Source organism: Puma concolor, chromosome B2 (genome assembly GCF_028749965.1).
Source record: "Puma concolor isolate L17-30 chromosome B2, mPumCon1.1.hap2, whole genome shotgun sequence".
In the NCBI taxonomy this organism is placed as follows: domain Eukaryota; kingdom Metazoa; phylum Chordata; class Mammalia; order Carnivora; family Felidae; genus Puma; species Puma concolor.
In genome coordinates, this window is record NC_141671.1 from 126,658,434 (window position 1) to 126,682,265 (window position 23,832).

The window sequence follows — 23,832 nt, forward strand, 5'->3', positions numbered from 1 at the left end:
CTCCAGATAAACCAGCCAACCAAGAGTCAGTGTGATTCAAGGTGGGCCACTTCACCTGGAGGTTTTCCTCTGCCAGCCGGAGCATGTTTATTTCATTTTACTTTTTGCCCAGACCATTTCACTTCATGTAGAGCAGAGGATCTGTTTTGCATACTGCCCTGCTCACCAGACTCACCCGCCTTGTTCCTTCTGGAGCATTCTCCCACGTTGCCTATGCTGATGTTGTTTTCTCCCTCGAACCCTTAGCATCATGGATGGCATGACCGAAGCGTGCATCAAGGGCGGCATCGAGGCGTGCTATGCGGCCGTGTCCTGCGTCTGCACCTTGCTTGGGGCCTTGGACGAGCTGAGCCAGGGCAAGGGCTTGAGCGAAGGCCAGGTGCAGCTGCTGCTGCTGCGCCTGGAGGAGCTCAAGGACGGGGCTGAATGGAGCCGGGACTCCATGGAGATCAACGAGGCCGACTTCCGCTGGCAGCGGCGCGTCCTGTCCTCCGAGCACACGCCGTGGGAGGCGGGGAACGAGAGGAGCCCGGACATCAGCATCAGTGTGACCACGGACACGGGCCAGACCACCCTGGAGGGTGAGCTGGGCCAGACCACACCCGAGGACCGCTCCGACAACCACAAGCACAGCCTCAGGTCGCCGGCACAGCCGGAGAGCAGGGAGACGCTGAGCAAGGTGCCGGAGCCCGAGGCGGTCGACCAACCAGACGTGGTCCAGAGGAGCCACACGGTGGCTTACCCCGACATAACGAACTTCCTGTCGGTGGACTGCAGGATGAGGTCCTACGGCTCCCGGTACAGTGAGAGCAATTTCAGCGTAGATGACCAAGACCTCTCGCGGACCGAGTTCGACTCCTGCGACCAGTACTCGATGGCGGCAGAGAAGGACTCGGGCAGGTCCGACGTGTCGGACATCGGGTCGGACAACGGCTCCCTGGCGGACGAAGAGCAGACCCCTCGGGACTGCCTGGGCCACAGGTCCCTGCGGACTGCCGCTCTGTCCCTGAAACTGTTGAAGAACCAGGAGGCGGACCAGCACAGCGCCAGGCTGTTCCTGCAGGCCCTGGAGAGCCTCCTGCCCCGCCTGCTGGCTCTGCCCAGCGTGGAGGAGGTGGACTCGGCCCTCCAGAACTTCGCCTCCACCTTCTGCTCAGGTTCGTGCAACAGGCTCCTGCCACAGTGGGTAAGCGTATTCAGAGCGTTCGGCCCGGATGGGAAATTGCCATCCTGCCTTAGGTTCAGGTGCCCAGAGCGTCTTAACGGCTCTTGGGGTTTCTTGTATTGGAAGAGAGCAAAGGAACGTAAGACGCACAGGTGGTGGTTTGTTTGAATCTAGGCAGTGGATGGCTGGAATATTCGGAGGTTGATAGATGTACGTGGTGCAGAGCAACGAATAAGAGGTGACTGCATTCTAGAAAGCTGCTGCTGACTGAGACAAATTGACAATCTCTGACTCTCAGAACATCGAGTTCTTAGCATGCTTCTACACCTTAGTGTCTAAAAATCACGAAGTGGGGCACCTGGATGGCTCAGTGGGGTAAGCATCCGACTTCAGCTCAGGTCACCGTCTCATGGTTTGTGAGTTCAAGCCCCGCGTCAGGCTCTGTTCTGACAGCTCGGAGCCTGGAACCTGCTTCAGACTCTGTGTCTCCCTCTCTCTCTCTCTCTCTCTGCCCCTCCCCTGCTTATGCTCTTTCCCGGTCTCTCTGTCTCTCTCTGTCTCTCTCTCAAAAATAAATAAACATTTAAAAGTCACAAAACAATGCACTTTTGGTATATCAATTTGTAAATTTATTATTTATTTATTTTGAAAGAGCAAGAGTGCAAGCGGGAGGGGGACAGAGAGAGAGAGAGAATCCCAAGCAGATTCCTTGCTGTCAGCACAGAGCCCCTCAGGGGGCTCAGTCTTCACAAACAGTGACATCATGACCTGAGCTGAAATCAATAGTCAGATACTTAACTGACTGAGCCACGCAGGCGCCCCTGTAAACTAATTTAAAAGAGGCCTTGGATCAGATGCAGGCTGTCCTCCCAATATAGTCTGAATTCCCCTGAACTTCCAGCATCTGATCATGGCGTGGTCTTTCTGGAGACCAGCCCCCATCGAGGAGTCCACCCGGAGTCGCCTCCTTGGGACAAAAGACGTCCCTAGTGCTCTTGTCACGTAGCCATTTACAAGTGTTTTAGGAATCAGGATGGGGTGAAAGACAAATATCAGAACAAGAGATGCGTCGAGTGTTCATGTCACTTAGGAAATTGTAAGGATTTTAGGAGCTTTGTGCCAGGAAACAGGCACAGACCAGTATATATATTTTCTATCCTCTCACAGTACTACAGAAAGAAAGTAATGCGTGCAAAACACTTATGGGAGGAATAACTGAGTGCCTGACTCCTGGGTGGTCAACTGTGTCTTCCCCTGACATTCAAGGGTCTCTTGACCACAGACGACTGAGGTGGCTGGACCCTGCTGGGCTTGTGCTCACATAGAAAGGACTAACCCTGAGAACAAACCCAGATCAAGATCACCATTTGTGCTTCCATCACAGCCTTGAGCATGTGTTTGTCATTGCCCTTACCACATTTATCAGAGTTATTTGTGAATGCATCCACCTTTCCCTCTCTGAACTTTCAGCTCCTTGAGCCCTCCAACCATGTGTAACTCATTTTGATCTTCCAACAAAGAACATATCTCACACACACACACACACACACAAATTCTAGCCCAGTTACTAGAACTTGGTAGAAGCTGACTGCTGTGTCGTTAAGAGGTAGCTTAATAAGTATCTTTAAGAAACTGACTAGAGTGTCCTTTGTCAAAAGGACACAAAAAAGACACTTTAATCCAGGTGTATCTGAGGAAGGACGCTTTTTAATATAAGAATGATCCAAAGTTGGAAGCAGCCACAGGAATATAGAACTTATAATCCTAGACGACTACTTCTGGATTTCTCAACCTCTCTAGAGGTTGGAAAGAGACACATATGATGTCTGAGGTTTCCTAACTGCACTGTGATTCTTTTAAGACGTGAAAATACCTATTTTTGAGGCTATCCAACATTTTTCTCAAGATATTTGATTTGTGTGAAGGAGCACACACACATATGCAAATTCATCTTCCATTGAAAGACTAAGACAATGTATAAATACTCTCTTAAAAACTATATTTTTCCCTAAGATCTTTTATGCCACCATTACTAAATTTGACACTGTTTTGTTGAACATTGCTAGTATGTGTTTTGTGTGTCTGTCTCTTCCTCTGTCTCTCTCTCTCACTCACTCTCTCACTCTCTCTCTCATACACACACACACACACACACACACACACACACACTTCATCAGTCAACATTTATAGAGAAGCTTCATTGTGCTCTGAACCAGGGGCCATAAGATAGGCATGCCTTATTTTTTTTAATTTTTTTAATGTTTTTATTTATTTTTGAGACAGAGAGAGACAGAGCATGAGCAGGGGAGGGGCAGAGAGAGAGGGAGACACAGAATCCGAAGCAGGCTCCAGGCTCTGAGCTGTCAGCACAGAGTCCGACGTGGGGCTCGAACTTGCAAACCGCGAGATCATGACCTGAGCCGAAGTCGGACGCCCAACTGACTGAGCCACCCAGGCGCCCCTTTTTATTTTTGTTTTTTTTTTTCATGCTTATTCTTAATAAATATTCATTGACTGTAGACTCATGAGCTTGCACTCTGGTCCCTTAACATGTGAAATACTTTATGGTATGAAAGAATCATGGGTAAAGCCTGAGTTGGAAGGAATGTTCACTCCCCTTTGGATGGGGTTTGGCAGGGCCTCTGAGCCTGGATTTCTTCTCAGCTGAATATATTCATGGGGAGAGGGAGCCCAGCAGCCTGCTCTGACCAGCTTGGCGTCCGTGGCACCAAGGCAGGCTGGCCAGCAAACATCAGTGGTCCCAAAGAACAGCTGTGGATCAGATCACGGCACCGCCACTGGTTGCATGAACGATGGCCTTGAATCATCAAGAAATAGTAAAAGCATATTTAGGGCCTTCTATTTACAATTAAAATAATCCTTACAAAATAACTCAGCTGCAGAAATTTCAGCATTTAAATAACGTAAGATCTAACATTCAGATAACTTCCTGTTTACAAACAGCATCCCCAAGTAGTGCCAGATAAGTGAGTTGTCATAGCAGCAAAGATGGCCTCCCAAGCGCCCTGCTTCATTTCCTATGAGAATTAGGAAATATAATCCTAGCAAAGTCTTTTGTCAAATTTGAAGCTAAAGCAAATTTTATCATTTGTGTTTTTGTGCCTTTCAGATCAATGCTTATTTACATTTGTACATTTGTACATTGGACATCTTGTACATTGGACATTTACAGTACATGCTAAACAGAGCTTGAGTGAATGTTTTATTTGGCCAGAATGTGGCCTCTTGGAAGTTGCAAACTTCCTCAAATTTTAGAGGTCAGGAAAATGTCCCATCAGACCCAGCATGTTGTCACCTTAAGTTTTACACATAGGAATCCATACATCAAAAAGAGACTTCAAAATCCTTTGTTTCCGAATATAATTTTTAGTAATGGCCTGTAACTGATTTAGTCGTTTGTCTTTTTAGTCCTAGTGACTTCCACAATGCTTTTACCAATCAGGAGTTGGTCGGTCTTTCCAAATCACAGGCCCATCACTCTGTGGTCCCCCTACCAATAAGCTCGTTCTCCTCAGTGACCACTGTGGTTTAATGGGTCACAGGGACCATCGCTGTGGGTCAGCCGAAGCTGCCGGATGCTGGCTTGGGTCCACTTCACTTCCGCACCGAACCAGTGCACGCGCGAGCATCACCTCCAATATGGAAGATTAGTAAAAAAGAAACATCTGTACCCTGCAGTGACCCGGGAGAGGACAGATGGCCTTTGTCCACCCAAGGCAAAGTTCAGAGAGTAACAACCGGAGAGGGGGAGAAGAGACAGTCTCCCTGAGTGATAACCCAGATATTTTGCTCATTATTTACTTTTGTGTCAAAAGCTTTAAACCTTATTGTGCCAACAACTCCCACTGGGCATTTGTCCCTGACCTGTTATCAGGGTCTGCCCTGCTGGCTGAGATCAGACTCGCTCGGCATTTCTCAGAGACTCCTATCCTCAGACAACTAACATACAGTTAAAATGAGCCCCCTTAATCGCACGTGATTCAAGAGAGCCTTTCCTTTGAAAGCTATTAGTTTCCTACGGTGGGGGCGCTCGAAAACCTTCAGACAAAATGGGTTTTATAAAGATGATTAGTGGACGCGAGCCGGGACAGCTGCAGAAACGCCTTCCTCTTCCTGCATAGAGCAGAGTGCATCTGTGTGAGGTGGCTCCTCGGGGACAAGACAGCAGGAGCCAGCCTCACACAGCAACGAATAGAGGCACACGGGCGTGTGGTTTCGGGATTGCCATTCCTTCGATTAGCGGTGTCTGGTTACGATCTTGAGATTCACTGTGACCACATGTGAGGCTCATTGCAAGCGATTTGATATTTATAAAGCACCCGATTTCATAAAAGATAGTACAGCGATCATGAATCTCCATTATACAAGAAATATCTGTTTCTTTACATTACAACAGGTCTGACTCCAGACACCCCCACCCCCCCACCCCCCCCACCCCCCCCACCCCCAGCCAGCCTGGCTGGCCGGGCATTTGATGCTCTCCCTCAGCTGTCCATTCCAGGGTAAAACCAGAAGCTGGGGCTTAGGTGGGATCTTCACAGGGAGGCCGCTCACCTCTCACATGGCCAGGGATCCCCCGTTATCTGCTTCACAGACTCCTTGGCACCCGGGAGGTGGCGTGGGGCCTGGGCTGCTCTGGCAAGGCCAGGCACCGTTGTCTGTTCTCCTCTGGGGCCCTGCCCAGGCCCTCTGGCACTGCCAGGCAGCAGAAAGCCACAGACAGACCTCCATCCGCTGCCCGTTTAAGGGTCTCCTTCCTCTGCCCCACTGCTTCCTCCCTCCTCTCATTGCCTTCTGGGAACGGCCCACAGTCTCCGGAAGGAGCCCTGTGGATCCAAAGCCAGGAAGGCAAGTATGCTCTTTCCGGCTTCAGTTTTGGGCCCTGGGATTTGAACAGCCCAGGAGATGGTGATACAAACGGAACTCAGTGTCTTTGTGGAACACGAGAGGTAAAATACAGGAAGAAGACCTCCAGCAAACAAGTGAATGTGTTATCCTGCCTCCGGGTCGCTTAGGATTAGGTTTGTTTGCAGTGAGTGGAAAACTCAAGTGTTTACTTTAAGAAGAAGAGTCCACTTGTTTCCCCTAAATTACGTCCGAGGTAGGCTGTCCTGTGCGCTCCGTGATGGCTTCTCCTGTCTCTCTGCCCTACCCGTTGTGAACGTGTGACTTTCGCCTAACGTTTCCTCATTTACCACGATGACTGGTGGAGTTGGTTGATTGGTTTGCTTTAATAAGGGGAGGAACAGGGCACCTGGGTGGCTCAGTCAGCTAAGCGTCCGACTTCGGCTCAGGTCACGATCTCGTGGTTCACGGGTTCAAGTCCCACGTCGGGCCCTGTGCTGACAGCTCGGAGCCTGGAGCCTGCTTCGGATCGTGTCTCCGTCTGTCTCTGCCCCTCCCCCGCTTGCACCGTCTCTCCCTTTCTCTCTCTTTGTCTCCCTCCCAAAAAAATGAATAAACATTAAAAAAAAATTTAGTAAGGGGAGGAAGGAAAGTATTCTGGAAGCAGGGTTAGGGAGTAAGTAGTCTAACAAAATCTTCCTCCAATACCCTGGCATTTGTGAAATGTGAAATCAAGAGAATGTAATAATATGAAGACAAAAAAGCATAATTATATACCACCCAGAAATCGCCTCTGAAATATCTTGGATCTTGGTGTCTTTTCTTGAAGTTATTTTTTAGCATTTCTATGTATCCTTGAGAATAATAATAGCTAGTAAGAACATAGCACTTCCCTTATGCCCTGCATTGATGAAGGGTTTTACATATATTGATTCATTTAATACTCATAATAATCCCATAGGATAGGCAGTATTATTCTCCTCATTTTATAGGCGAGAAAACTGAGGCACAGAGCGGTCAAGTCATAAATCAAACAAGGCGCACAGCTACAAAGTGGTGTACACTTTGCCAGGGTACAAATCTGCAAAGTGTGGGTCCAGAGATCCGTTCTTAGTATCGCACTCTATCTACTAGGGTGGGCAGGCGGGGTAATGGAGGAGAGCTGAGTGGATGGGCAAATCGGAGACACTGTTTGAGAACACAGAACCCTCGGAAGTTGATTTGCTGGGATTAAAACACAATCACAGGGGCGCCTGGGTGACTCAGTCGGCTTAGTGTCCAACTTCGGCTCAGGTCATGATCTCATGGTTCGCGAGTTCGAGCCCCACGTCGGGCTCTGTGGTGACAGCTCAGAGCCTGAAGCCTGCTTTGGATTCTGTGTCTTCTCCTCTCTCTGCCCCTCCCATGATCATGCTCTGTCTCTCTCTGTCTCTCAATAATAAATAAACATTAAAAAAAATTTTTTAAAGAAAAAAGCACAGTCACAGACTGTAGCCCAGCAAATGTGTGACAGTTTTCCAAGTCCTGACAGACAGACACCCGTGGAGCCCTGTCACTGCATTGGCTCCTGAGAGAATCTCAGGAACTTATACTAACGGAACAGAAACTCAAGCAGAGATTTATATATCAAAATGTATATGATAGCAGTATTTCACAGCAAAAATACCAGAAACAACCTAAATGCCCCTAAATAAGGGAAAAGCTAACTGAGTTACGATACCTCCATTTGTGAAATTATGTAGCTATTTAAAATGATGCTTTCCAGTAACATATAAGGACACGGTTAATGGTCATAATGTAATTTTTAAAAGGATTCAAAATTAACATCAAATGTTAGTACTTATCTCAGAATGGTATAATTACAGACTATTTTTATTTTCATTTGCTTGTTGGGACCTTTTTCCAAACCTCTTAAAATTTTTTTTTCTCGTAACTTCTATCAGAAAATAAAGCAGTAACGTTATATAAAAATTAGAACCAGAGACTTCATTAAAGAAATATGTTACCACGTAAAATAGCGTAATCTTTTTATCTTAATTGACGCTAGCTACAGGTGTACAACCTAGTGATTGGACACATCCATACATTATACTGTGGTCATGGCAAGTGTACCTACCTGTTGTCACCATACAACATATCGGAGTACCACTGACGACATTCTGTGGCTATGCTGTGCTGGGGCTTTTATTCCCATGACTTATTCCGTAGCTGGAAGCTGTATCTCCCACTCCCCTTGGCCCGTTTTGCGTATGCCTACACCTTGCCTCCGGTCACCATCAGTTTGTCCTCTGGGTTTACAAGTGTGTTTCTGCTTTTTGTGTGTTTTGTGTTTTGGATTCCATGTATCAGTGAAATCATAAGGTGTTTGTCTTTCTGTGACTTACTTCACTTAGCATACCCTCTGGATGCATCCATGTTGTCACAAAAGGCAGGATCTCATTCTCCTTAGGGCTGAATAATAATCCAGTGTGTGTGTGTGTGTGTGTGTGTGTGTGTGTGTGTGTGTGTGTGTGTACACCGTATCTTCTTTATCCATTGATCTATGGATGGACACTTCCATACTTGGCTGTTATAAATAATGCTACAGTAACCAACCCATGGAGGTGCGTGTTTTTCACCCCTTTCATTTCCTTTAGGTAAATACTCAGTGGTAGAATTATTAAATCATATGGTAGTTCTCTTTTTAATTTTTTGAGGGACCTCCATACTGTTTTCCACAGTAGCTGCACCAATTTACATTGCTGCCAACGGTGCATGAGGGTTCCTTTTTCTCTACATCCTCATGAACACTTGTTATTTCTTGTCTTTTTGATTCTAGCAATTCTGACAGGTGTAAGATGATATTTTGTTATGGTTTTGGTTTGCATTTCTCTGATGATTAGTGATAGGGATCATCTTTTTGTGTCTGGTGGCCATCCGTGTGCCTTCTTTGGAAAAATGCCTGTTTAGGCCCTCTGTCCATTTTTAATCAGGTTATTTGGATTTTGGTGTTGAGTTGTGTAAGTTCTTTATATATTTGGAGTTCATCCCCTTGTCGGATATATTACTTGCAAATATCTTCTTCTATTTAGCACGTTGCCTTTTTTGTTTTATTGATGGTTTCCTTTGCTGGGCAAAAGTTTTTTATTCTGGTGTAGTCCCGATAGTTTATTTTTGCTTTTGTTTCCCTTGCGTGGGGAGACATATCTAGAAAATGTTGCTAAGGCCAGTGTCCAAGAGATTACTGCTTCTTTTTCTTCTAGGCGTTTTATGGTTTTGTGTCTCAAATTTAGGTCCTCAATCCATTTGGAGTTAATTTTTGTGTATAAGAAAGTGATCCAGTTTTATTTTGCAAGTAGCTGTCTAGTTTTCCCAGCACCATTTACTGAAGAGACTGTCTTTTCCCCATTGTATACTCTTGCCTTATTTGTTGCAGATTAATTGACTATATAAGCATGGGTTTATTTCTGGGGTCTCCATTCTGTTCTACTGACCTATGTGTGTATTTCTGTGCCAGTACCATAGTGTTTCGATTACTACAGCTTTGTAGTGTATCTTGAAATCTGAGACTGTGATACCTTTCTGAAGATTGCTTTGGATATTTGGGGATCTTTTCAGGTTCCATGCAAATTTTAGGATTATTCTAGTTCTGTGAAAAGTGCTGTTAGTATTTTGATAGAGATTGCTTTGGGTAGTAGGGACATTTTAACAATATTAATGCTTCCAGCCCATGAGCACAGGATATCTTTCCGTTTATTTGTATCGTCTTCAGTTTCTTTTATCAATGTTTTATAGGTTTCATAGTATAGGTCTTTCACCTCCTTGATTAGTTTATTTCTGGGTATTTCGTTCTTTGGGGGGACAGTTATAAATGGAATTGTTCTCTTAATTTCTCTTTCTGCTACTTTGTTATTAGTGTATAGAAATGCAACCAAGAATCACATAACATCATTATAAAGGTTTAGAAAATTGATAATGCCCAGTATTGCTGAGTGGGTACAACATTATTCTTACGCACCATTGGTAGGAAGAACATTTGGTATAAAACTATTTGGAAGATACCTGGGCTATATCTATCAAACCTAATGTATGTCTTTATTCTGCTTTAGGGTACTTAGCCCACAGATACACTTGCATAAGTGCTAAAAGCTATTACATCATTTCAGCTATTTTCGTAATTGAAACTACATAAATGTCTACCAATAGAGCATTACTTAAATAAATCATACTCCAAACATGCAGTGCTACATGCCCAGTTATTTTTTTTTTAATTTTTTTTTTCAACGTTTATTTATTTTTGGGACAGAGAGAGACAGAGCATGAACGGGGGAGGGGCAGAGAGAGAGGGAGACACAGAATCGGAAACAGGCTCCAGGCTCTGAGCCATCAGCCCAGAGCCCGACGCGGGGCTCGAACTCACGGACCGCGAGATCGTGACCTGCATGCCCAGTTATTTGAAAAGAATGAGGCAGATCTAGAAGTGCTCATATCAAGAGATGTCGAACGTATATTACTAAGAAAATACCAAGTTTCGGGGCGCCTGGGTGGCGCAGTTGGTTAAGCGTCCGACTTCAACCGGGTCACGATCTCGCGGTCCGTGAGTTTGAGCCCCGCGTCAGGCTCTGGGCTGATGGCTCAGAGCCTGGAGCCTGTTTCCGATTCTGTGTCTCCCTCTCTCTCTGCCCCTCCCCCGTTCATGCTCTGTCTCTCTCTGTCCCAAAAAATAAATAAACGTTGAAAAAAAAAATTTTAAAAAAGAAAATACCAAGTTTCATTACAATGTATGTAGTATGATCTGGGATGGGTATCACTGGGACTTGGGAGAAGCAGGGACTATTCTTCTTATTTTTTAAATTTTTCTGTTCTGTTAAATGTTTTGCATAAGTATCTAATTTGTATTTGAAAAGGCACATTAAATTGTCTAAGACATGGAGGAGATATTTCAAAGTCATTTATGCTAATCTTGTATCCAGTTTTTTGCTGGTAACCAATCAAGCAGGTGACCCACCCTCCTGTTCCTGACAGTAAAGAACATCTTAATTATAGAGGGAGAGAATGTTACAGAACACTGGAAAAAGCAAGTGGCCAGAATGTGGTAAAGGTCATAGTTCCTATAGTTTGTCACTCCAAATTTAGAACACTTCAATGAACCCAGTCAGGATGAATGTAAAATAAAGTTATCTATTAAAGAGGGACATGAGGGGCGCCTGGGTGGCGCAGTCGGTTAAGCGTCCGACTTCAGCCAGGTCACGATCTTGCGGTCTGGGAGTTCGAGCCCCGCGTCGGGCTCTGGGCTGATGGCTCAGAGCCTGGAGCCTGTTTCCGATTCTGTGTCTCCCTCTCTCTCTGCCCCTCCCCCGTTCATGCTCTGTCTCTCTCTGTCCCAAAAATAAATAAGAAACGTTGAAAAAAAAATTTAAAAAAACAAAGAGGGACATGATAGAGTGGAGTCTCTTCACGACATTGGAAGCAAGTACGACATGGCATAGTGCAAAGTGCCTGGAGTTTGTAACCAAAAGCCTTTTGCCAATTTCTAGCTATATAACTTCAGGTAAATTCCTTTAATATTTCTGAGGCACTTTCCTTACTGGTAAAATAAAGGAAGGCAATTGATACATACTTTATATGTCAAATGAAATAATGTATGAGAAGAGACTTGTTCTAAAAATTAGAAATCACTTAATAAAGTAATGGCCATTGTGTTATTTTCCTTCTTAACATCACCAGTGAACTGTATTTGGTACGGTAAGAAAATGACTGACAGATAATACATCCTTTTGTTTTATTCTCAAATTTGCCAGCTCTGTGTAATGTAAGAAATTTAGCCAACCTCGAGAGAGAAGGCAGTACCAACGGATTGTTTCTAACAGGTCTGACAGATTATTTCAGAACTCCACATACCCGTTAGTAGTGCCCTCTGGGACATTGTCACCCCTCCGCTAATGATTTGCGTCTCTGGGTCAGCAGACGCATCAGCTGCCTTCTTCCTTTTCAGCATCTGAACATGTACTGGGTTTTCCAAGACATATTCCGAGGTAAATAGTAGTTGGTTTTAAGTTTTTTAAAGAAATTATTACTCGTGCCTAAGATCAGAGCCACTTGCAAATTCTGTTTCCCTGAAAAACTCGAATATTCATTTCTATCCAGAATAAACACCCAGCAACACTGAATTCAGCTTTCAATTTACCAGAGACTAGAACCAAGATCACCAGGAGCTTAAGAGTATGGAGTTTTCCTCTGGACCATCAGGGGTAGGAACACAGTGTTTGTATCCTGACCAAGGATGTCATTTTTAAATCCTGCTCTCAACCCTTCTTGTATAAAAATTTTTTTTTTCAACGTTTATTTATTTTTGGGACAGAGAGAGACACAGCATGAACGGGGGAGGGGCAGAGAGAGAGGGAGACACAGAATCGGAAACAGGCTCCAGGCTCCGAGCCATCAGCCCAGAGCCCGACGTGGGGCTCGAACTCACGGACCGCGAGATCGTGACCTGGCTGAAGTCGGACGCTTAACCGACTGCGCCACCCAGGCGCCCCTTTTTAAAATTTTTTTTTTTCAACGTTTATTTATTTTTGGGACAGAGAGAGAACCCTTCTTGTATAAATTCACCTCTGCCTCTGATCACAAAGTGCCCTCAGTAAAAAATCTCTTACGGCAGCTGCAAAATTCTTAAAGGAAGGAAGAGGTGATGCCTAACATTTGCATAAAGTAGTTTTATTGGAAGAACATATATACCTACTCCAAACAAAAAAGTCTTTATACAGTTCTCAAATAAGCAAAGGTCTTGAAGATTTTTCAACTTTAAAAGCTTCTTCTGGTCCATATCCTCTTGCTAGCATATTCATTAAGAAATTCACAAGGATATAAGTAACCATTCCAGTTACAAATTTATGTTTCCAATGTACTTGTTAGTTTTGAAAACTATTACATTTCATAGAAGAGGCACTTTTTTAAAAAATAATTTATTGTCAAGTTGGCTAACATACAGTGTATACAGTGTGCTCTTGGTTTTGGGGGGCGTATTCCCATAATTCATCACTTACATCCAATACCCAGTGCTCATCCCAACAAGTGCCCTCCTCAATGCCCATCACCCATCTTCCCCTCTCCTCCGCCTCCCTCCCCACTCAGCCTTCAGTTTGTTCTCTGTATTTAAGAGTCTCTTATGGTTTGCCTCCTTCCCTCTCTGTTTGTAACTGTTTTTTCCCCCTTCCCTTCCCCCATGTCTTCTGTTAAATTTGCCAGGTTCCACATATAAGTGAAAATATTTGATACCTGTTTTTCTCTGACTGACTTCATTTAGCATCATACCCTCCAGTTCTATCCACGTTGCTGCAAATGGCAAGATTTCATTCTTTCTCATTGCCAAGTAGTATTCCATTGTATTTATAAACCACATCTTCTTTATCCATTCATCAATTGATGGACATTTAGGCTCTTTCTATAATTTGGCTATTGTTGAAAGTGCTGCTATAAGCATTGGGGTACATGTGCCCCTATGCGTCAGCATTGCTGTAGCCCTTGGGTAAATTCCTAGTAGTGCTGTTGCTGTGTCGTAGGGTGGTTCTACTTTTCATTTTTTAAATTAAATACTGTTTTCCAGAGCAGCTGCACCAGTTTGCTTTCCACCAACAGTGCAGGAGGGTTCCCATTTCTCCACATCCTCGCCATCATCTGTTGTTTCCTGAATTGTTAATTTTAGCCACTCTGGTGTGAGGTGGTATCTCATTATGATTTTGATTTATATTTCTCTGATGATGAGTGATGTTGAGCAACTTTTCATGTGTCTGTTGGCCATCTGGATGTCTTCTTTGGAAAAGTGTCTATTCATGTCTTCTGCCCATTTCTTCACTGGATTATTTGTTTTCCGGGTGTTGAGTTTGGTAAGTTCTTCATAGATTTTGGATACTAACCCTTTATCCGATATGTCATTTGCAAATATCTTTTCCCATTCCGTCGGTTGCCTTTTAGTTTTGTTGATTGCTTCCTTTGCAGTGCAGAAGTTTTTTATCTTGATGAGATCCCAATAGTTCATTTTTGCTTTTAATTCCCTTGCCTTTGGAGACGTGTCAAGCAAGAAATTGCTGCAGCTGAAGTCAGAGAGGTTGTTGCCTGCTTCCTCCTCTAGGGTTTCGATAGTTACCTGTCTCACATTCAAGTCTTTCATCCATTTTGAGTTTATTTTTGTGTATGGTATGGGAAGGTGGTCCAGTTTCATTCTTCTGCATGTTGCTGGCCAGTTCTCCCAGCACCATTTGCTAAAGAGACTGTCTTTATTCCATTGGATACTCTTTCCTGCTTTGTCAAAGATTAGTTGGCCATACTTTTGTGGGTCCAATTCCGGGGTCTCTATTCTATTCCATTGGTCTATGTGTCTGTTTTTGTGCGAATACCACACTGTCTTGATGATTACAGCTTTGTATTAGAGGCTAAAGTCTGAGATTGTGATGCCTCCTGCTTTGGTTTTCTTTTTCCACATAACTTTGGCTCTTCGGGGTCTTTTGTGGTTCCATACAAATTTTAGGATTGTTTGTTCTAGCTTTGAGAAGAATGAGGCACATTTTTTTTTTTTAAGTTTACTTATTTATTTTGATAGAGAGCATGAGCTGGGGAGGGGCAGGGAGAAAGGGAGAGAGAGGGAGAGAGAGAATTCCAAGCCGGCTCCTCACTGTCAGCGCAAGTGGGGCTCAAACTTGTCAACCATGAGATCATGACCTGAGCCAAAGCTGGACACTTAACCAACTGAGCCACCTAGGTGCCCCTGAGTGAGCCCATCTTTAAAGCAGGGGATATAGTTGTTTGTTTGTTTTCTTTCAGTTAATTTGTATAAAGCACAAGGAGCCCTTCAAAATGAAAACCTTATTAAACATAAAACGATGTTTAGAAAAAATAATGAGGGAAAAACCAATAGCTCTTCATTTACATATATTTTTGAAACTCTGTTTCCTCATTTAAAAGATTGATTGAAATAAAATTTATTTAGATAAAATTCATATAGCCTACAATTCACCCATTTAGAGGGCACAGTTCAACGGTTTTGGTATATTACATTATTATTTAATTGTGATAAAATATATATATATAACTTACAATTTGCCATTTTCACCATTTTTATGTGTGCGGTTCAATGGCACTCACTGTATCCACAATGTTGTAAAACCATCACCACTGTTTTCAGAACTTTTTTTGTTTTTAAAGATTTTTTTAATGTTTATTTATTATTTTAGTATATGTGCTGCCGAAGCGAGCACTAATGTTTATTTATTATTGAGAGACAGAGCATGAGCATGGGAGGGACAGAGAGAAGGGGAGACAGAATATAAAGCAGGCTCCAGGCTCTGAGCTGTCAGCACAGAGCCCGATGCGGGGCCCGAACTCACAAACTGCAAGATCATGACCTGAGCCAAAGTCGGACGCTCAACCGACTGAGCCACTCAGGTGCCCCCAGAACTTTTTTTTTTTAATCATCCCAAAGAGAAAGTCTTCTTCCCCAGCCCGTGGTCACGTCTAATCTACTTTCTGTCTCCATAAATTTGCCTGTTCTTGCCTGTACCTCATTTACATGGACCTTACATTTGTCATTTTGTGCCTGGCTCATTTTACTTAGCATGTTTGCAAGGTTCATCCATGGTGTAGCATGCATTAGAACTCCGCGGTCCGTATCTACCATATTTCGTTTATCCATTCATCTGTCGATGGACTCTTCAGTTGGCTCTGCCTTTGGGCAGTTGTGAATCATGCTGCAGTGAAATTGGCGTACAAGTGTCTGCTCAAATCCCTGTTTGTAATTCTTTTGAGCATGCTGCGTACCAGAGAGTGTAATTACTGGGTCATGTGGTAATTCTGGTTTTGCTTTTTGAGGAACATTGTTGCTTTTAGAAAAGTATGCATCAGTTACTGCATTAAGCGTTTTACGTGCCTTATCACATCTAGTTCTCGTAACAAACGTGTTCATTCATTTTTATTCATTGAGCAAATATTTTTCAAGGGTCTTCTTTATACCAGGCATTTCTCCAGGCACTGGGGATTCTGTAGGGGACGAAACGAACGAAGCCCCACCCTCTCATAGATCTTAACGTAAAAGTAGATAATAGTAGTGACAGCAGACAATAAAAACATGTTAGTATAATGCTGGGTAGAATAAATGACATGGAGGCAATGAAAACAATGCAGAGTGGGGAGGAGGAATATTGCATGGGTGGTAGTATTGGGGAGGCTCTCTCAGATGGAATTGAAAGGGAAGGTCTCTGTAAAGCTGATGCTTGAGCAGGAACCTGAAAGAAGGGAGCACATCCTCCAGAGTTCCTGAGAAATCATTCTGGGGAGTGTGGCAAGAGCAAATGCAAAGGCCCTGAGGCAGGCCCAGTCTCGGTGTTGGTCTAGGAGCAGCACTGCTCCGGGTGGCTGTGGGGAGTGAGGAGAGAGGAGGGGGAGTCCAGGTTTTATTTGTATTGTGATGGGAAGTCGTTAGAGACTCTGAGCAAGAGACGGATGCAGTCGATTATTCTGCCCATTCGTCGGTGAAGAAGCTGAGACTTAGGGGGTCTGAGTGGTTTTACCGAAGTATTTGGTGGGTAACTCCTCAAGATTTGCCCAGTAGATTCCCTCCAGAGTGCATGCCCCTCCCCACCAGGCTAAGGCGTGTGTCCGGCCCTCACGATACTCCTGGCTGGCTCTAGTTTCTTTCCGGGAGCGTCCTACAAGGTGCCTGTTCTTGTTGCTAGGGTTGGCCCACGGCTGTCCACAGGCTGGTCTTGCCAGCTGCCTTGCTTGCAACCCCAAAGGTTTCTTGACTCTCTCCCCCAGGCATGATGCACTCTCCCGGATTCGATGGGAGCGGCAGCCTCAGCTTGCAGATGCTGATGAACGCCGACAGCCTGTACACGGCCGCGCACTGCGCCCTGCTGCTCAACCTGAAGCTCTCCCATGGCGACTACTACCGGAAGCGGCCCACCCTGGCACCGGGCATGATAGTGAGTGCGTGGTCTCCACTCGGACCTGGCCAGAAGTGGCTGGAAAGCCGAGCATCGCTGTCCTGGGAGGGATCCCTGGGAGGGATAGCAGGGATGTCCCCTGCTACTCTGGACTGGGCAGTCCCTGCGGGGCTGTGTGGAGGGTGGAAGGGGGTGCGGTGCAGTTTGCATCGTGCTGCGGGGCACACAGCTACCCACCTTGCTCCAGACAGGGAAGGGCCCCCAGTCCCTAGAAGCGGCCGCCTGCCGGTGGCCTAGTAATGTCAGCCGGTGGCATTGCTGCACACACTCAAGTGTAAGCCACCTTCCAAAACAGGTGATCAGAATGTTCAGGAGCATCAGACGACATACAGGGTATGGCCCCCTTTCCTGAAAAGCAAGGCTTGCTGTGTTGCGAAACCTCTTCATTGTCCTCCAGAAGGTACCCAGACCTACTTGTGACCCAGAGCTAAGCTTACTAGCTGTCGGTAACAAAGCACCTGCTGGGAATGAGCTGTGGAATGAGCACGATGGTGATTACGCTGTGCTTGGCTCCCTCGCCGGAGCGAGCCACCCCATGGTATAGCCCTGATCCCAGTTCACGAGCCTCAGTCCACAGAACTGCTAGAAGGGAATCCGCAATCATTGGTTCGCTTGATAAATTGTAAACTCCCGAGGGGAACTGGCAGCTTCGTGGGTGTAAGTCAAGTATCTGTCGAGGCACACGTATTGTTTCAGGCGACACACTCCATCTCTGCGGCGGTTGGGGCAGTGAGAGGGAGCTGCTGCGTTCCTTTTTCTGTGCTGTTTCTAATCCCCCCACACATCAAAGAGTAAAGATAGGAAGTGCAGCGTTCTTTATCCTTATGTGGGTTTCTTAGAAAGATGTCATAAGTAGGGCGCCTGGGTGGCTCAGTCAGTTAAGCATCCGACTTCCGCTCAGGTCGTGACCTCCGGGTTCATGAGTTCGAGCCCCGCGTCAGGCCCTGTGCTGACAGCTCAGAGCCCGGAGCCTGCTTTGGATTCTGTGTCTCCTTCTCTCTCTGCCCCTCCCCTGCTCACGCTCTGCCTCTCTCTCTCATTCTCTCTCTCTCTCTCAAAAATAACTAAACGATAAAAAAAATTTTTTTTAACATATCATAAGTAAAAGGAACTTCATGAAGTTTGGGACTTCTCCATTTTGGTTCCCCTTTCCCTTGCCACCCCCCCACTCCTAATCAACAGGTTTTGTTGTTCCTTGAAGCCTCCACTCAGGTAGGGCCCCAGTGAGAGAAAGAGGCAGAGGAGGGGCCTGTTCGTTTGCGGGGGGGATCCTATCTGGTCACCTTCTCGTGTGGTCCTCTCTGCAGAAGGAGTTCATGAAGCAGGTGCAGACCAGCGGGGTGCTGATGGTTTTCTCCCAGGCCTGGATCGAGGAACTCTACCATCAGGTGCTCGACAGGAACATGCTCGGAGAAGCTGGCTACTGGGGCAGCCCAGAGGATAACAGCCTTCCCCTCATCACCATGCTGACCGGTCAGTGGCTCCTCACACAGCCGTGTGGCGCTCGGCGGGGAGAGAGTGCCCGAGAGCCCCTTTCAGAGAAGCAGCCTTGAAACAGCCCCGGCAACCCCCCCACCCCCGGCAGCTGGTGACGGTGCCAGGGAGGTATCACGAAGCCACCTCACAGGAATGTTCCGTCCATTTTTCACGCGGGACCCTGGAGGACTCACTGTGCCCCCTCGGATGAGGACTACTTAGCACCCACGTCTGTCAGGGGAGAGCTACAGGCCTCTGCTAGGGATATGAAGTGCTTTCTGGGCACGAAGCCCAGAATTGTTCCTGGAAGCTCTCACGTGCTAGTAGGTGACCCTAATCCTTCAGTGCTCCTGAGCTGCCAGACACGTTAAAACGCTTGACTTTCAACTTGGCTCCCTTCCCATTTCCTATCCGTGTCGGAGGTCCTCTCTTCCCTTCCCAGCTGCACAAGAGTTAAAAATAATGCCAAACAGTTGCCCAGCCTCTTTGTCTTCAGTGCCCTGAGTTTTAAAAACCCTGTCCATTAGAAATTTCACGTGGGGCACCTGGGTGGCTCAGTTGGGCATCCGACTTTTGATCGCGGCTCAAGTCATGATCTCACCGTCGTGAGATCGAGCTCCACGATGGGCTCCGCACTGAGCATAGGACTGGTTTGGGATTCTCTCTCTCGTTTTCTCTCTGTCTCTCTCTCTCTCTCAAAAAGAAAAAGATTTTTTATATGAGAGCATAGAGAACAGTATGGGATATGGTCATGAAGGAATTTGGGGTGGGGGGGGGGTGGGCAAACACAGTCATTCCTGGCTTTTCATGGCTTCACCATGATGTCAGGTAAAGACCAGGGAGGACTCAAGACTTGTCATCAGTAGCCTTCATATATTAGATCTCCAGGCTCATCTTATGTTTGAGCTGAGTTCCCAGACTGGTTTCTGATCTGAATCATCTCCTGGCTCTGGCTAACACGATGTGTGGGGCATGGCTCTATGCCTTCCCTGCCGTTTCTGTTGTCCAAAATGAACGTTATATTACCTTTGGTTAGTACTGGGGGGCTCTTACAAAGGAGGCAGAGTAGACTGCTGACAAGCAGAACCCAACAATGAGGAATGTGGGGTGAGGTGCTATTTAGGAACCAGGCAGGGAGTCAAGACACATAGTCTGTCCACAGCCAGCAGAGTCTCGGCCATTGGCAGGTGTTTGGAGTCCTAGTTCTCGAACTAGGATGCAACTGAGAGAAGCGAGGCTTAGGTCCCAAACTTTGGGGATCCGGATCACTGCACAGGTGACCAATTTGCATTTGGTTAACCATGGTCACACTTACATCCATTCCAAATCTAGGAATACATACACGTGTGGGACATTTACTCAGTTGCCTGTAAGCCGTGCTTCGTTTCCACCTGTCTTTGCCAAGTCCGTCCAATAGGGATTGAAAGTACTGCCCAGCGCTTAAAGGGCCTTGGAACCTGGATAAGGATCCTAAATGTGCCAGCTTTAATTTTCAAATACCGTAGTTTCTGCCAAAATTAATCTCTGTGACTCTTACCTGGACCTTAACAAAAGGAGTCATTCAGTAGTCATAAAAATGAACAAACAACAGGTCACTCACAGTAGCCACATTCATCAGTCATTGCTGTGACTCAGCCACCCCTTTGTCACGGAACTGTAAGCTCAGTGGGCCACATCCACGGGAGAGCTCTCTAACTCTAGCTAGAAAATGAGAGAAAAACATAGGCTTTTTCACACAGAATTCTACAAAATAAAGTTCTGTGATTCTTTGTAGCAAATTCCCAGTATGAGATGGCAAGTGAATTTGAGCAGTAGTTAACCTGGAGCTTGGAAACTTCCATCGGATCTTTTCATCTTGTGCAGCTAAAAGCAATAGCCACGATCTTACCATTGACGTTGTACTAACTGTGGCCGTTCCTAATGTCATATAAAAGTGTTGTCTAGAACCGAGGAATTTTAGCACTCAAATAAACTTTGTATTACTTGAATCCATTAGCCCTCTACCTAGCATATAGGAAACATAACTTTCGTAACTGGAAATTTTGGGGTAATGTCATAAGACCATTTGACTCTGGGTCAAATTCATTTCAGTGAAACTGGCCTGTTCCGACTTGAGCAGTCATTGAGATTTCTCCCTGCCTTGGTTCCCCAATTTTTGTTGAGAAATAATTGACATATAACATTATATTAGCCCAACGTGCACAAAATGATGATTTGATATATGTGTACATTGCAAAATGATCACCTCACTAAGTTTAGTTAATGTCAATCACCTTACATGGTCACGTTTTTTTTTTTTTTTTTTCTTGTGGTGAGAAATTTTAAAACCTATCTTAGCAACTTTTTTCAAAGAGATATGTTGCTCAGGAACACCACCCCTCCTCTTCCCTCTGCTTGTCTGGCTGGTGGGGAAGGAAAAGAACTTGCATGTTGGTGAAGGAAGAAGCTGGTTGGGGGTGACCAATAAAGCCTAAGTTGGTCTAAGGCACTCTGCAGGCTGTAAAATGCGGTTTAATCAAGCGCCATTTTTTTCTTTGTATGATTTTAATTATTGGAATGCACCATTTTAAATATGCAAATAGAAGTACATAAAATGTGAGGGGGGAGAAAAGAGATGTGTTGCCGGAAATCTCTAGGCTTCATGGACTTACTGTAAGAATCAAAGCTATAATGAAATAGTATTCAAACACCATGCAGAGAACTCTCATCCTGTTGGTGAAAGTCAAGTTCTAAAGTCAAGGAATAAACTTAGGCTACCCTTTTTTCCCATTCCCTCTCTGTGTTGTATTCAACTATATTAGTTGCATTCAGGATATATGCTTCAATTCCATGGTCACTTCTCCGGTGGTTCCTTCCTTTCCACTTAGACATTCAAAGCCAGAAGATGCAGTGTAGCCCAGGGCTATAAGGCTACTTAATTCAGAGTTAAATCTTCTCAATCCCAGGCTCTTCTTGCCAATTTATTAAGAAGTGGTTCATTGAGCTAATTCCAGAGATGAGAGTTGGTTTTAACAAAAATTTAAATGGAGAATGAAGGTCCTATATCACGCTGCACGAAGTGTGTGGTGTCATTGGAAAGAGGCCCAGATGGGAGTCAGAAGACTTGCATACTAAGCCTAATTCCTTCTTTTACCGGCTTCGTGGCCTTGTGCAGTTTACCTACCTTGAACATTTATTTCCTTCTCTGTGAAATGGGAAAAATAATACCTACCCTGCCTACCCGCTTGGAGTTGTCTGGAAGATTTGATGAAAACAATGTTATGTGAAAACACTTTGTGAATTGTAAGATATTATTATCAAGTTATTGTTGTACATTGGAATCAGATGATGTAATTATCTGACCAAGGGGATATTATTCTTATTCTCGTCTTCATTCCTGTGAGGAAATTCTGAAAGAGAAATCCACGTTGGGGCAAACTGCTCATATAAAATGTAGGAACGATGCCACCACTTTGGATAAAAGGAATAGTCAAACGTCAAAATATTCTAAGTCAATAGATTTTCTAACAACAGAGAGGGCAGAGTTTATGTTTTTAGTAAAAAATATGAAGAATGTTCTGGCAATGAAAGAAAACGAGACTAAAAGAATAAAACAAAAATTTTAATATTCTGATAAAAAAATTCTTACATACTTGGTACATAATAGATCCAATGGATGTTTGTTGTGGGAAAAAAATGAATATTGTGTTGGCCATTTGGGTTTTTTTGGTTTTTGGTTTTTGGTTTTGGTTTTTCCTGGAGTGTTCCAATCTGGGAAAACCTTCCTCCTTTTCCTTGACAGACATTGATGGCTTAGAGAGCAGTGCGATTGGGGGCCAGCTGATGGCTTCAGCTTCTACGGAGTCTCCTTTCGCCCAGGGCAGGAGGATTGATGACTCCACAGTGGCAGGTAATGACTTGGGTCTTGACTTTATGAATATACATACATCCCATATGTTACCAGCAATTAAATCATTAAGTGGCAGCTTTCTGTGCTGACATAAATGAGTTAACATCTCGTCTTGGCAGAAAAGTGCCTGAAGGAAGTTACTTAGCAACACCTAGCTGATGATGCAACATTCATTATTTATAAACACAAAGTATAACACAATCCAATATCCATTAAATTTGATTTCCTGTAGTAGAACTGCATACACCGCAGTATTGCTAACTTGATTGTCAGAAGCTCCCATGCCATTCACCGCCGGTGGTTTATTTTGTCTCCGGAAAATGATCCTTGCTCCTTCACGTCCTAGGTGTGGCGTTTGCTCGCTATATTCTGGTGGGCTGCTGGAAGAACTTGATCGATACTTTATCCACCCCCCTGACTGGCCGCATGGCAGGAAGCTCCAAAGGGTTGGCCTTCATTCTGGGAGCTGAAGGCGTCAAAGAGCAGAACCAAAAGGAACGTGATGCCATCTGCATGAGCCTCGATGGGCTGCGGAAAGCAGCGCGGCTGAGCTGTGCTCTAGGTACAGGAGAGAGTAACGTTCCCGGACCCGTGGCCCGCGGGGTGTCCCTGAGGAGCGCTGTGGGAATGGCCCTCGTGGAAAACGAATCTTTTAGAAGGGCTGCTTGGTAAAAGGTTAGACGGTGGACTCAGTGAGGGGTAATTGTTTCTTTTCTCCAAAGGAGTTGCAGCTAACTGCGCCTCGGCCCTTGCCCAGATGGCAGCTGCCTCCTGTGTCCAGGAAGAAAAAGAGGAAAAGGAAGTCCAAGAGCCCAGTGATGCCATAGCACAAGGTAACAGCTAAAGAGCCAGAATCCACCTGGCGCCTTATGTGCGGTCTACACACCCCTGCACATGTGACAGACACCTGTCCCTGTTCCTTGTGTGATGCACAGCATGTATTTACTGCTGATCACAAGATCCCAGCCTGGATCACAGGCTTGGCTCTTTTACATGGCTGACCCTGCAGAATGCCTATCGTAGATCCCTGTGAAGGCAAGAGACGTACCATTCCGGCCCCGGCAACTTGGCTGCTAACAGGAGTCCTGTAGGACACCAGAGGCCCCCTGGCTGAGCTATTCACACTTCTGTCATCACCCAGCCGCTTGTGTTGGTGCTGCACAGAGTACACATTTGAAGATCGCTCAGGTTGTAGTGGGGCAAGGCAGAATGGCCAGTTTTCTGAGTAGGGAAATGAAATGGAGGAAATCCTGGAGAGGAGCTTCAGAGAACCTTTGTTCTTATAAGAGAAAAACCTGAGCTTTGTGAACTCCAGAAAGAGTTGACTTTTACCTGGTTAAAATCCATTAGCCAATGAAGCAGATGATCATCTAGGATATATACTTAATGTGCACAACTGTAAGTTACATAAAAACCCTTACATTCAAGGTTCTTAAAAAATTATAAAACCAGAATTGATG

The 23,832-nt window shown here is 45.2% G+C and overlaps 1 protein-coding gene across 7 annotated transcripts in view; it reads left to right on the plus strand.

The window, feature by feature from the left end:
- The window catches only part of ARFGEF3 (ARFGEF family member 3), a 188,889-nt gene that overhangs the window by 108,972 nt on the left and 56,085 nt on the right, over positions 1 to 23,832 (plus strand). For all 7 annotated transcript variants that reach the window (XM_086707978.1, XM_086707973.1, XM_086707972.1 and 4 more), the window contains 6 exons: positions 247 to 1,157; positions 16,820 to 16,986; positions 18,315 to 18,480; positions 22,265 to 22,372; positions 22,719 to 22,934; positions 23,095 to 23,205. In XM_086707978.1, the coding sequence (XP_086564104.1) occupies positions 247 to 1,157; positions 16,820 to 16,986; positions 18,315 to 18,480; positions 22,265 to 22,372; positions 22,719 to 22,934; positions 23,095 to 23,205 (1,679 nt within the window). The remainder of the gene's footprint in view (positions 1 to 246; positions 1,158 to 16,819; positions 16,987 to 18,314; positions 18,481 to 22,264; positions 22,373 to 22,718; positions 22,935 to 23,094; positions 23,206 to 23,832) is intronic.